The 15,144-nt window shown below is 34.6% G+C and overlaps 1 protein-coding gene across 16 annotated transcripts in view; it reads right to left on the reverse strand.

Moving 5' to 3' along the window:
* The window catches only part of Ppfia2 (PPFI scaffold protein A2), a 295,042-nt gene that overhangs the window by 53,349 nt on the left and 226,549 nt on the right, over nucleotides 1-15,144 (reverse strand). For 8 of the 16 annotated variants that reach the window (XM_090328319.1, XM_090328318.1, XM_090328316.1 and 5 more), the window contains 9 exons: nucleotides 14,402-14,488; nucleotides 13,893-13,976; nucleotides 13,497-13,628; nucleotides 12,590-12,652; nucleotides 9,403-9,494; nucleotides 5,906-6,041; nucleotides 3,941-4,161; nucleotides 3,234-3,471; nucleotides 1,440-1,469 (listed from right to left, as the gene is read on the reverse strand). In XM_090328319.1, coding sequence (XP_090184445.1) covers nucleotides 1,440-1,469; nucleotides 3,234-3,471; nucleotides 3,941-4,161; nucleotides 5,906-6,041; nucleotides 9,403-9,494; nucleotides 12,590-12,652; nucleotides 13,497-13,628; nucleotides 13,893-13,976; nucleotides 14,402-14,488 — 1,083 coding nt within the window. The remainder of the gene's footprint in view (nucleotides 1-1,439; nucleotides 1,470-3,233; nucleotides 3,472-3,940; nucleotides 4,162-5,905; nucleotides 6,042-9,402; nucleotides 9,495-12,589; nucleotides 12,653-13,496; nucleotides 13,629-13,892; nucleotides 13,977-14,401; nucleotides 14,489-15,144) is intronic. The other 8 variants (XM_090328326.1, XM_090328325.1, XM_090328324.1 and 5 more) reach the window with 1 other exon arrangement.

The following is a 15,144-nucleotide window of genomic DNA, read 5'->3' on the forward strand; positions in this document are numbered from 1 at the left end:
TCCATTTTACCATATCCTTTTTATAAAAAAGTGGTAAATACATATTTCAGAAAATTTATTAAACAAAAAGGTATTATGCAAACTTATATTGTTATAACAAAGACATCTTTTTTGGGGGATAGGATGTCTGAAGCCTGAACTCTAACTTCATGCCTGACACTTTTTTCTCATTGGCCTCAAACGCCAATGTTAAGTGGAATTTTAAAAATGCAGACAAGCTAGAAAAATATGCACTTTTTGATAAAGTATTTTGAATTTTTCTAATAAAATATACTATGAGTTTACAGAAACTATCAGTTTATTATTTTAAAAAGCTCTCTGCATGAAAACACTGAAGTGAAAGGACCGAACATATTACTGGGTCATTTTATCATTTCATTACCAGTGAACGGAAGAGATACTGAAAAAGCAAAGGTAGATAGGATGCAAGGAATTCCTGAAAGTACAACTCAGTTCAAATCTAGATCAATTTAGGATATCATCTATTTCAGTAGGACCTGAGAAGGACTATTATAACAAAAGAAGTAACTTTTCTCAAATTAAATTAACTGTGGAGAAATGCTTGAAATGTTTCTACTATCTAAATTTTTCTCATCTGTTAATATATATCTAATAAGATATTATTTTGTAAATCAGGTTTGGAGTTAACTTTGTGTCTGCTATGCTGATACACACACACACACACACACACACACACACACACACACATATACTATACACTTATTTTTTTCCTTATGGTCAGATTTTCTGCACCCTTGATGTTCTGGTTTCTGGGAAGATGATGCCCCTCAGGGCTAATTCCTAGTGATAGCAAAGTACTTCCCTTAAAGAAGTCTTTCTTATGTAAACCCAGCAATCCTAGTGGTTCTTCCTCAATATTTCCTCCCCAATTGCCTCAGGGCCACCGAACTGAAAAACTCCTGAGATCTCTAAGTTCTACAGCCAGCTGAAATAATTTTTAATCCTAAACCTGCTTACCCTGTTTTTTCTTCTCTTTTCTGAAGTGATCTCCTACAGACTCATGATGTCCTGTTCTTCATCTCCTACTCCCAGATTCTCCTAGGTGACCCAACACACATATTCCCATGGGACCTGTATCAAATTATTATCCTTTCTTTGGTGGTTATCTTCAAGTAGGTTGGACTACCCACAACTAAATAATATTAGAACCAGTAGATCACAACGCTCAGCATTGTTCTAGTACTGATGTTAAAATACTAGCTCACATATCCAGGGGTTAAGAATTTTATAGTCCTCAGAATCTAATCATCACCCTGGTGAGAATGAATGATTTCATGTTTGAGGCATATGCTTATATTACCAAATTTAAAAAGCTCGTAAAACTTAGATGACATATTTGAGAGGGAATCTCACTTTAAAGCTTTCAGGTATAAAAGTCAATATTCAACCAATAACTCTATAAATGTTATTTACGGTACCTTTCTCCGATGTTTCCTCAGGTCACTTGGCTGTAATTGGTAGTAATAAAAAAAACAGAACAGAATTGATGATTACCATTTGACAGTGTTCCAAGTTTAAGCCGTTTTTTTAATCATTTGACTGTTTTTGTGTGTGCTTCATTGCATTCTTTCCTAAATAATAACCATTGGTCTCTGTTAAGCCACTCCTCCTGGTAGTCATGTGTGATAAAGAGAGACCTCCAGAGGGCAAGGGTGTCACATCCTCTTGGTAGAGCCCTGTCTAAATCTTTTGGGTCTCAGACAGGGATTGAGAGCAGTATAAAGCACAGAATGAGTACAGTGTGAGGGCTACCAGAACAAACAAAACTGTATTATGCCATTAAAAATGGGAAGCAAAATCCACTGCACATACATAGAGAGTATAAATTCCCCTTGTGCAATCCAGGAAGAGCTTCATTTCTATTTTGCCAAGAATCCTATTCTTGGGGTTCTTCACAATTCAACAACATTCCCCCAAATCACACAAGCCTTTAGAAGTTATATCCTCAGCAGAATTTATTTCTGAGGAAACTCCTTTGTTTGGAAGGTATTCAGTAATGTGAACACTTATTTAAATAATTAATTTTCTGTCTGTACAAATCAAAATCTTTTCCTGAATATTTCAACATGAATTAAAAACCATATATTTTCCCTGCAATATTACTTATAGGAAAAAAGAATATATCTGAACCTCACTCTAAAAATGAGTTCAGTGACATAACTTTTTTCAGTAGCAAGCACTTTTCGAGGTTTTGTTTTAAGCTTTCCAAATCTGGGTATTAAAATTTTAAACATTTATTTTGCTTTGAGGAAATGCCTTTTGCTTTTGGTTTTGCAACTATAGTGTAATAATTTTCATTTATTGCTGATTTATTTATGCCTGCTCAAGAAAATGTGTGAACGCTCTGCCACCTTTTTATATGCACAAAAAATATCGAGTGAAGTAAGCCAGACTCAAAGGAACATAGGCTCAATGGTTTCCCTCATTTGTCATAATCAGTAGAAACCTTGGGCCCTCCTAGCATTGATTTACAATAGAACAAAACCTAGACACATAAGGCCATATAGTATGACAATAAATGAAAAGACCTCCAGGATATAGAAACAAAAGCCATATATAATGAGTGATTGTTGTCCTTAATGTACTATGTTATCTTTCATCTCTTTTGTTGTCCCTTGGTTACCTCATATTGTTACAGTATTTCACTTTGTTGTCTGATATATTGTATATATGTGTTTTTGGTTATTTGAAATCCGATGGGGAAAACAAGATGAGGGGCGGGGGTGGGGAGAAGGGAATGGGGACCAAGACATGAGAAAGGGTATCAATGTATGTGAAGTAATGCACCTTCTAACTGGTGAATATAATGTAACCCTTCTATCAATTACAATTACAATAAAATATATGGAAACATAATATTGCTTGTAAATATATTATTACATTATTATGATACTATACATTCAAAAAATTCTACTCCAGATGTATTTGATTGATAGGACCTCAGTCAAACTGCACTTAAGGTTTGAAGCCATGGAGAATCTGTTGTGTTGTTTAACACATGGCCTGTCCACTGACATAGAATGCAGTATTGAGAAAATGCCATCTGTTTGAACATAGGTTTCCTCATCTCACAATGGGATAGGATGAATAATGGGAACTACCATACATGTCTGTGGTGGGGGGAGGGATGACAGTATAATCCATACACTGGAACAGGCTGTATGTATATGCTGAGAGTTCTTCACTAATATGAACAGGAACAAAGTTCATACCAGTGTCATGATTCCCATCCGGTCCATTTCTCTGGCAGGGCTCCTTGGCGTGAGCTTTGGCGTTGAGTGTCCACTTGGGGGAGATGAGCTGGCCAGTGATGAAGCTGTCACAGAGGCAGTGATGGAGGTACCTGCGTGAACCCTTGCCAAATTCAGGCCTTCTAGGCTGACACTTGCCACCCTGTTCTCGATTTCTTCAGCACGCAGTTCTGTAGATTCCTTTTCTTCCTGGATGAGCCTAAAGATGCAAGTCCACCGCATGTAATTCAAAGACTGATATCATGGCAATTGGAGTTAACAAACTGATTAAAAGTACTGTATATTATATATCAAAGGTAATACTCCCCCCCTCCTTTTTATTGCAGGTGCATCTGTAGCAAATTCCAGGCCAAGCTTTATTTTTATCTGATTGTTTTATAAGAATATATTAAATGTCCTTAGGATGTTGACCCCGTGTTCCTTCTAAGAACTGCCTAATTTTACACAGGCTGTAGACAGGTACCTTTGTTTAAAAGCACCTTGTGATTCAGTGTGTACAGAGTGAGGTCTCAGCTTCTCTAGGTTTCACATGCTCCTGGGAATATATGAATGTTTTGAATCTGAGGATCATATGTTTAGTATCAAGTATTTTTTTAACCACATATTTAGTATTGTTTTAGTATCAAGTCTTTCAATTTCTTGAAACTATTGGTCGACGTTGAAATCACCTTATCTCTTTGTTGATTGCATCCAACTGTTCCTGAAGCATCATTGCCAGGGTTTGGGCATCAGAATGACCACTTGGAGAAAGAAGGTCCATGGAGCTAAAAATTGTGTCTCTATCATCATCATCAATGTCAGACATTTCCGTGTCACTTTCAAAATGGTGGCTACTGAGTACTCCGATTTGTTGAGTTCTGTTCCATTCATGATCCCCGAGTGATTTTACCTAAAGGATAAATGACCAACATACAGTATTTACTAGACTGTTCATTTTAAAAGAAGTAACCTGAGTAATAGTAACAATAAAATGCATGAGCTTACTTTAGCTTGTCTCACAAAAAGAACTGATTAACATTTTAATTTACTAGTTCGATGAAATATATCCAGTTTTAGTAATGAAGGGTATTGTCAGTGCACATATCAGTTATTTAACAGGAATAAAGATGATAAACTTCCACTTGATTTATAACTCAATCATATTTATATGTATCAGTTTACTTAAAGGATCTACATTTACAATACTGTTCTTTCTTCTAAATACAATAATCTCTACTTCTACTTTGGACTTTTTATCCTAATTATTCTCAACAATCCCTTAAAAGCTAAGACTGTATTATGATAAGAAAATTACAAATAAGAATTCTCTACTCAAACTCACATAGGTTTGTATTAAATATTATTAAAATATGGGAAAATAATTTAATTTTTCTCTTTCTTTTGAACACTTGATCACATTATAATTGACACTTCAATCCCAAATAGCTTCAATTTACATGATTATCTTCTAAGTAGTAATTCCTCCTTTGAAAATGGTTATGAATAAAGAATAGGCTAGTGTTCATCAAACTGTGATTTGAAGAAATAAAATTTTTTATACCTGAAATAAATAATTATTTTTCAAAAGTTCTGAAGTCTTCTAGCATTTTTATTACAAGTTATGGATATCACAAAATACCCATTGACTTGTCACATAATAATGGGCAAAAAAACATAATTTTAATGTAGACATCAGTTGTTCAGTATTAATTCATTCACTCAGAATATATTGTATGGCTGTTTTTTCAAAAATGTTTTTAGAGACTTTAAAATAATAATGTATTTGAATTAATAGTATAAATACTATTGTTTAAATTCTCCAGTGAACTAAAAATATATTTGGAAACATAAGTTCAAAACATTGTATTTGAAGCCACACAAGTAGCAGTCTAGCTTTTGACTCTGTCAGCTTTCTAGCTTAATTTTTCTGATCATAGGCCGAGAGTTTGGCCTAGTAGTAGAGTGCTTGCCTAGCATTCATGAAAACCCATGTTCAATGCCTGGAAAGAAGCTGGAAGGCTTACTGTAGCTCAGATGGTAGAGCTCTAGCCTTGAGAAAGCTCATGGTTACTTTGGCTTTTAAGTGGTAGAGCTCTAGCCTTAAGAAAGCTCACGGACAATACTTAGGCCCTGAGTTCAAGGCCCAGGACTGGCCAAAAAAAAAATAGGTGATAAGCCAGGCACAGTGGCTCACGCCTATAATCCTAGCTACTCAGGTGGCTGAGATCTGATGATCATAATTCAAAGCCAACTGGGCACTGATGTCTGTGAGACTCTTACTTCCACTTAACCACTAGAAAAATTGGAAATGGCACTGTGGCTCAAGGGGAGGGTGGTAGCCTTGAGCTGAAAAGCTCAGGGACAGTGCCCAGGCCCAGAGTTCAAGCCTCACGACCACCACCAACAGCTACAACAACCAAAAAAAAAAAAAAAAAAAAAGAAGAAAGAAAGATGTAAAATTCTAACAATATTTGGAGAATGCAAAACTTTGGAAACAATGTAGTCTTTAAGTTAGCTATCAATTTAAATATGTCATACTCCATTACTTGACACTAATGAAAATGGCAGCATTTGAAACTCTCCCCATGTGAAAATTCTATTCAAAAATGGGAGTATGGATTTAATATAAAGACTAAAGAGATTTAATGTTTCACCTTCGGTTCATCTCTTCGCACACCCATGCGGCCTCTCCTTGGTCTTCTAATCACTTTTGTGGTTCTATAATCAGACTGGCTATCCACTAGAGAGCCAACTGAATACCGCAATTCAGCTGAGGTGTCCAGGTGTGTTCTAGAGAAAAGGAACAATGTAAAAGATATCCAGTCTCAGAAATTAAACTTATTAGTCTAATTGGCAATGAAGCACAAAGCCTTAAGAAAGAAAATGGATGAATTGTTATGTTCTGTGAGTCCTGCATGGAAACACAGAAAAAAATGCCAATCTCACACCCATTCATGCAGTGTATTTTCTGCCTTTTGAATATATGAATAACCTTTCTGTGTATTGCTATTTTCAAGTGTGGTAGTATCATTAAATATGTTTGGTGGATAAGCAGGATTTGCTGAATTATATGCTGACAATTTTGTTTGTGTTTGTTAGTGGCTATTTAAATAGTTTTCACTTAGTAGATATCATATTTGTTATATTTATTATCAATATCCTAACTAAAAACTACTGGGGTCAAACTATTGGAATCTCAAAACTTTACCAGTTTAAAAAAGTTTTGACCAATTTGTCTGCACAGTCTCTATATTACAGTGTTATATTTTGTGATTTATAGAGAAAACTCAATAGTTAACATGCCATCAATAATCTTATTTTAAAATAGTAAGAAGAGATACCATAAGAACAATTTTCCAGCTGCTTGAAAAGGCAAAATAATAGGGAAAAAATCTTTGGGTAAGCACATTTGATTCTGCAACTTGTTTAGAGATGAAATGGCTGGAAAATTCCAATCAGAAAATACCAGTGCCCTGGTTTTCAATAAACATGCTAATAAAAGTCACTATACACATTGCTTATATATAAATTTACAGGAACTTCAGTTCATTCCTATAATAATGACTATGATAACAACTATGACTTCATTCTGTCCTATAAAATAGCAGATCTATCATGAGTAGAAAGAATACTTAATGTGTTTTCTATAGAACTTGAGATTCTGGAGGATTGATTTTATTCCTCTGTTTCTTTTGTGAACAGTGATAAGTAAGATTTTACAAATTTAGTTGAAGTCTAGATTTCTGCAATAGTGAAAAACACTATTTACAAACTGTTTGAAAAGGCAGTGAGAAGAGAATATATTAAAGAAAGGGGAGTTGCTTAGAGTTCCTGGGCTCATCTATGGAATTTCATAGTGAAATTCCTTTGTTCTATTAATGCATGATAATTAACAATAAAATTATATTTAGAAAATAAAGAGCACCCTGAAAGTAGAAATTGTTGGCTAAGAGTGGGAATAAGGCTCTACTCTTAGCCAAACTGCGCTAAGATGCTTGTTTATATAAATGAATCCCTAGGGGTCTTCAGGAATGTTACAGGCTTTAGATGACATCTGATGATTGTCTGACTTTAGGCAAATTACTAACTCACTCAGGGTGCTTTCCCATTTCAACATTCAATTGCTCTGTGTGTCTTTTGATGCAATCATGTTTATAAGCCAGAGTTTTCAGGGGGTTCTGTGAAGGCAAAGGATCTAATGCAGAACTGAAAGGAGGGTAGATAGCATGGAAGCTAATTCCAGGGAGAAGTACAATTGGAAAAGTTTGGGTCCTCATATTTTTGCTCTAGGGTTCTCTCTGATGCTATCTGTTCTATCCCACAACAATTACATTGCAAGGGTCCAATAACTTTCATTATAAATAAGTGTCATATTGTTATCTTATATTGGTTAGTCACTGCAATGATGGAATTTTAAAAATTCCACCACCTGGGTCCAGGAGTTTGGCCTAATGGTAGAGTGCTTGCCTAGCATGCACAAAGACCTGGGTTCGATTCCTTGGTACCACATACATAGAGAAAAGGCAGAAGTGGTGCTGTGGCTTAAGTGGTAGAGCCTTGAGAAAGACCAAGGACAGTGCTCAGGCCCTAAGCTCAAGCCCAGGACTGACAAAAAAAATCCACCCCCTGAATTTTTGAGACCTGAGGTAAAAAACAGTGGGGAATGGCTATGTGATCTATTAGAATGCAATTTCCTTAATTGGATGATGCTTCTTGCATGTATTTTCTCTTTTGATATATCTTCCTTTTCTTCTTCTTCTTCCTCACCTTCATCTCATTAACATAATCATTAATAATGCATGCACAAAATTACTGACTTAATTTTTCTAAATTCATATACATAAATCAGAAATTGAAAAGTGTGAAAAATAAGCAAGTACTTTTAAATTGCAGACTTATGATTTAAACATCCTTTTGGTGTCATTTTCCCTGCAGAACTATATTTCTCATACTAAACTGAAAAAGATATAGTCAAATATTGAATATTATTTTCATTTACAGTTTGAAAATAGCATATGATCATTTTTATTAATTTGGCTTTTTGTGGGTCATGTAAAGCATGGCTTACTCAGTATTCATTCATTCAAAAATATTTATGTAGAACATACACATTTTAGGTGCTAAGAATACAACTGTCATCCAACCAGATGTACATGTGTGTCTTAGCAGAGCTAACACCCCTAGGATCATAGCACCAAGAAAGTCAGTTTCTAGAGCATGTGATTTTCAGAAATTTCCAACAGCTGGCCACCTATATATTTATCCAGTCAGATGCCATCTTTTTTGCTTGTCTTGTTTATGATGGAGCAGTGAGTCAAATTGAGGAGAGATGACTAGTTTTGATTTCATGCTCTCTATACATACACATATGTATATATATATATACACATGTGCACATCATTTCTCTTTCTATTGTCACCCAAAATTACTTTGAAAACACAGAGATGCAAAATGACTGTTACCAGTGGCGTTTGATCAGTCATATTAAGCATTGAACATATTCTTTATTGTGAACATATATAGAAAGGGCTGATGCCTTGTTTTGGAATAAAATATAATCTCTTATGTAGTACAATTTCTTAAGTTAAGACTATATATTTTTAAATTCCTCTGAGCAATTAACCAACAGTTTAACCAAATGAAGATCAAAAAGCTAAAACATGTTTTCAAGAGAGTGGTCAAGGGAAGGGAAGCAGACAGAGAGGAAATGTGGGTGGAAACAGTCATTTTATTCAATGTGCAGATGTGACAACGGAACCATAAATTGAGGGGGTATGTGGGTTTGGGAAAGATAGGAGAAAATGATGGAAAGGATGACATTAATCAGGATTCGTTGAACTTGTAAATTGATTTGTTGAATTGAACTCCCTTTGTACAACTATGTAAAGATATAAAAATTAAAAGAATCATGTAAAATATATTTATCTCTATGTAATTAAATGCAGAATACAAATGTGCTGATTTACATTTTCACTGAATATCTTGAGAAAAGACTTTTAAATTAGAAAGTTCTTTTGGAATGCAGAAACTAATTCTGTGAGGAGTCAAAATATGGCAGTGAATATTGAGCAAAGTGAGATATTCATTTTAGTTGAGAAGATACAAAACCACATTGAGATTCATCTTCATGTTTAGCAAATTATAATGTTACCTGGATATTGTAGGTTCAATTAAAGAGCCAGTTCTCATTTTTAATTGGTCAAGTTCAGATCTCAGTTTTTCAATTTCTTCTGCTAATCTTTCCTAAAAACAAAAATGTTACTCAGATGGCAGTCAAATGTTTTTAATACAACATTAAATTATGGTAAACAAATAGCTTTTTGAAAAAATAAACACAGTATATTTCTATAAAAAATTATTAGATAAGATAGCATAGGAATAATTGTGGAAGCAACATATATTTATCAAAGTTGATCCATATTCCTTTGTGTTAAATAATTTTAATTATTTTCAAAATATGGGAAATATTAAATCAAGATTAACTATGAAGATATCATTTAAAGATGCAGAATATAAATCATACCAAATTTTTCCAATAAAGAGAATATTTTATTTGTTTAGTAATTAAAAATGTATCATTACTCCATGAGGGCAAAGCAAAAATATTGAATTAAAAGTATATGTAAAAAGCATCACTTTAAAAAGGGAAATGAATAGTATAATTTTTAACACATTATCAATACAGTTGTTTACACTTCAGATATTTTTTTCAGGGTGTAATTACACTTTTAAAAATGTAAACTTATGAAGAAAGGAGCTGTCTTCCAGTTATTAGGTAACAACAATAAAGATAATTTGCTTTTAACAATTGTAAGTTTTATGTCTGCAAAAATGTATCGTCTATATTTTATGTGCTGTTTTTCCCTGTTTAGTGGCCATCACTGGCCATTTTATTTGATTTATATTTTTTATCACATATTATGTTTGTCTGGATTTTACAATATTTTGCCTGTCTTCCTCTTTCATTCTCACCAACACCATCCCACTCTTAAGTTCTCAAACCTTTATCTCAGCAATTTTTTACAAGCTTTGATCTCTCACACACAGACTTCTACAAGTCATTTAAAACATAAGTACTTGCCTAAAAATAGTCAAGTGTTTCTTCTCAAATCAGATCGCATGTTCATTATTTCCAGACAAATGCAGTGAACACCTCATCAATGCCAGACACCCAAAATTGAGTAGTGAGAGGAAAATGGAAAAACTTCCTTTCTCCCCTAATTTACAATCTCTTTGGAAAGATAAATAATACACAAATAGGAAGCACAGGCTAGAGTATTCATCAGGAAGAAAAGGGTGGAATCAAGGAAGGCATGTGCAATGGTAAAGTGATCTCTGAGCAAAGGTCTGAAAAATGAAGGTTAATAAAACATGGGATGACCTTGGGAAATGTGTGGTGTAGAGAAGGAAGAGAAAATATGAATGTCTCTTAGTGGAAGTATATTTGGCAAGGTAGATGAGGAGACTGAACTGTGGGTATGAGGTAGATTTAGAAGAGTACCACTGAGAAAGAGTACCACTGGGAAAGGTCTGAAAAAGCTTTCAGTAAACCCTTTGGATGCTTATGGTGAATGAGCCATGGAACAATGGGGAAGGGATGAGGTTATAGGGACAATCCAAGAAGTGATGTGATCATTCTGAGAGTTCAGGAATGGGCTGTAGATTGGGATTGAAAGGCAGGAAAGAAAAAAATATACTGGAACCTTTCTAAAATGTACATAGCAGCAAAGGTCAAGCCTTGACTTTCTTGATCAGACGATCTTATGGGGGAACACAGAATAATTGTCACTTATTTTTGGGAGAATAATGAATAAAATTTGTGTATTCAATTGAGCAAGGGATAGAAGATAAGCACAGTTATTATAAACAAACCACTTTTCTAACATGAGTGCCTGAAAGAAAGAAGTTGCAAGAGTCCATTGATAGTAGTAGATCACGGATGGTGCTGATGATGTTTAGTGCATCCAGGCAAGGGGAGGATTGGGAAGAAAGGTGGGAGAGGAATGTCCTATTATTTTTGAGCTACAAATACAAATATCTGACCTATGTAGGTGACCAAAAGCAAACAATGAAATAGAACAAGTGTACATGAATTTCATCAGCAGAGAAGAACCAGAAAGTAAGCTAAATTACTCATTGCATAGGCAGTGGTCAAATCTACAAGCACAGACAAGCTCACCATGAATTGACATAAAGAAGAGATTCCAAAATTTCAAACTATATTAATTAAAAGGTCTTAAGGGAAAATGTTGAGTGAAGAGAATTTTACAGACTGTGGACTGCGATTATATTTAGCTGAGTGGAAATGTGAATGATTAATATATGGTCAAATTACAATGCATTTTGCTATATGAAATGATAGTCTAAATGAAAAATGACCTGAAGTTACCTTCTCTGGAGATTGACATAAACAAGGACACAAGGAATGGAATGATTAGACATGTCGGTTGCTTAGGCAGATTGTGGAAGCTCTAAGGCTTGGGTAGGTGGTGGGGAATGGGTTCTGGGGATATTGCCAGGATCACACAAAGCCCAGAATAACATCACATTGCATAACAAGATCAAGTCCAAAATTCACAATCTGGTCAAACTTAGTTCTCTAAACACATGCCGATCACAGTCAAATTCTGATGCATCATCTAGTCAACCATTTTAGTTTCTTTGTGCCAGAGGGGATGCTCCATCTACTACCTTACTTATTTAAGATCATGCATATCTTTATGAACTTCCTAAAGTGTTGGTTCCTCTCTGTAGTCTTTCTGAACAATTTCAGAAAGAGTAAGATGCTAATTTTAGGCCCCACCCACCAATCATAGTGCTGTAATAGACTTATCTATCTGCAGATCTTGTTCATGGAAATAAATGATAATGTTTAAATGATAATGTATATCATCCTGGGTAATTATTCTATATTTTCTTTGTCCTTTCTTTACCCAACATCTTCTCTATTTCCATACTCTTGCTAGATCTTTCCTCCTATAATACAGAAATGATACCTCATGCTAGGCATTATTTATGACATACATTTTTATTTCATTGATATGATGCCTAAACCAAGACACAACACAGTTTATTCTCAAAAGTCAAAATAATGCTTATTTTAATGGAGAAATAATGATGGTAAGTAACATGAAGTTGCTCCCAAAGTACTGATGTTCTAATATGTATTAATAGTAAAATCTACTTACTCTCTCTATGTAACACATCTCCATAGACATAATGTAAAAGTGAAACTTGTTTTAAAGAAACATTATGGATGTTTTTGCATTTTTTTTTTGCGAAACAGTCCATCAGCATGATTTCGAAAAAAAGAAGCCCCACAAATGTGTCCATAGTACCTTGTCATGTAAAGATTCTTCAAGATTCTTTCTGAAATTTTCTGATTCTTGAATTAAAACATTCTATAGAAAAGAAGAAAAGAGAAGAGAAGTGAGGAATAAATTGAGGGAAATATTTAAGTGTATATATTAATATGCACAAATCTCTTGATTTTTTTCTTTGCAAATTACAAATATTTAGGCTATTCTTCAGCTACGAGTAAGTAACTAGACAAACATGATCTGGGATAATCAATGCACTGAGGTTATCTAAAAGTGTAAGGAATTAAAGTATGTTTATGATATATCTTTTCATTTCCAAAATGATTTTTGTCCACCTGGGTTTTAGCCTCTGCTTTGGTTTATGCTCTAAAATTGGCAACCAGCTCACTTACATTTTTGCCTGTCTGGTTGGTATCAACTATTAAGACGTGAAATTGTGAATCAGCTTGAAGCTCATATATATGCCCTTCTTCGGAACTGATACAGCTAGAAATATTGGATCCCAAACCTATGATCTCGAAAATAGTTTGATCATCTAATCTCACTCATTCTTTGAATTTTAGACTATTGTCAGTAACTGGTTACTTGCAAAAAAAAAAAAGGTAGGATAGTTCCTCCCAGTTTAATTCCTGTCTGCTTAGCTGTTTATTGTATGAGAAAGATCACGACACACTTGAGGCCATTGCCTCTGATTATCAAGGACCTAGGATAGGTTTTTGCACAATAGAGTCATGCAGAATTTTTGTTCACTCAGAATTCATATGATCATTTTCTACAGGAATTATTGAGTGCCTTCTAAGAATGTGTCAGCCACTTTTACATGGAGGAAGGTGAAGCTGATATGAGTGGTGAGATGGCTCCAGAGGTCTATGAGACAGGCAGGCTCACAATACAGCTTCCTGTGTCCCTTCCCCAGTCACTATACCTTTTCTTCTAAAGCAGCCATCCGTTCCTTCAAGTGCAGCTGTAGGCGTTCATTGGATTCTGTCAGAAGTCTGTCCACTGTATCAGACAACCTTTTATTATGTTCCTCATTCATTTTCTCTCTTTGCCTAGCCTTACATTCAAGAAAAAAAATGACACGGGGGAAAAAAAAGCAATTTCAGGACTGTGTAAGCTTTGTTTCACTGTTTCACGAGATTTAAATTAGATTCAATTTTAGGTATGCTTTGACAGGATTGGAAGAAATCTTTTAAATTAAATATATACATGACATATCCTTAATATTTCACATATAAGTCTTAATGGAGAAAATTTTTCTTTCTATGAAGTCTGTACATCCACAAATAGGTGGTATGGAGACCCCTCAAAATCTACATACTCTTTGAAGTTCTTGATTCTTCTCTTCAAGTTGGCCCTCTAGTTGTCTCATGCGTTCTTCAATATTTCCATGTCTTTCTTCAGCCTGATAAGAAATGCGATGAATACATTTTAAAAAGTAAGATGTGGTTAACTCCTTTCCTCTAAATAAATTGAAATAAAATGTAAAGCAAGCTACTACCAACTGCAAACAGTTTTCAAAAATAAACTTTGTTTAAACAGGCAGCTGAACAGCATTGCTTGAAATGTGTCAGCTACAAAGGCCTGTTACATCCAAGCATCAGCAAAACATTGGAGTTGTGTATGAGCAATGAAATCAGCCAAATGTAACATGCAAACTGTGCATGGTTTGAACACAAACCTGCCATTGTCCAATCTTAAGCTCCTGAAGCACTGAACTGCACAAATGGTCGATTATCAATAAATAAAATAACATAATTTAATAAACAAAAAGAAAAAAACTTAGATGGATTCTATTTAGCAATAGAAAGTAAAGTCCAGTAGGACTACCTTCCTACGTATGGAGATCATTTCTTGTACTTTAGCTTCCGTAACATATTGATAATCATCAGATGAGGTAGAAGAGGTTGGATCAGACTAACGAGTCAAGGAAAAGGAGAGGGACAAAATTGAAAAATCAGAACTAAAGACACTGACACCAAAAAGAACATAGCACAGAATGCTTAAAATAAAAGCGTGACGGCAAATTTAATCACTTTAACAGACGGAATTTCATGTGGAAATAACTACACTGATATCTGGTGAACATGATACAGTTGATGGTTATAAATGGAAAACAATGATATGCTCAAAGAAAAAGCTGTCAACCTGGCAAATGAGAAGTTAGTGATGGCTGGCAATGAAGCTCTACCACAAACCAAACTAAAGCACCTCTGGAAAAGTCATGTGAGAGTTGGAATTATGGGAAACCAAACACCAGAAGATGTCTCTGACATCATCAGTTCATTTAAAGTTTCGAATTTTTGTTTGTTTGCTCATTATATAGTAACTAGAAATAATGTGTCTCAATATTGAGAATGATACACTAGCAGTGACTCAGCTTTAATTCATTTGAGAAAAAAAATGATTACTGACCCTAATGTGTTGAAATCAGAAATGAAGCTAAACCATAGGGCAGATTTTAGTGACTACTTTCCAAACAATATGAGCTCAAGCAAGACTGAGTTTTTCTAGCAACAGTGGCCAATTTACAAAATGGCATCTGGTCTCATGGTGCACATTATATGGTGATT

Source organism: Megascapheus bottae, chromosome 2 (genome assembly GCF_031878675.1).
Source record: "Megascapheus bottae isolate mThoBot1 chromosome 2, mThoBot2.hap1, whole genome shotgun sequence".
NCBI lineage: Eukaryota > Metazoa > Chordata > Mammalia > Rodentia > Geomyidae > Megascapheus > Megascapheus bottae.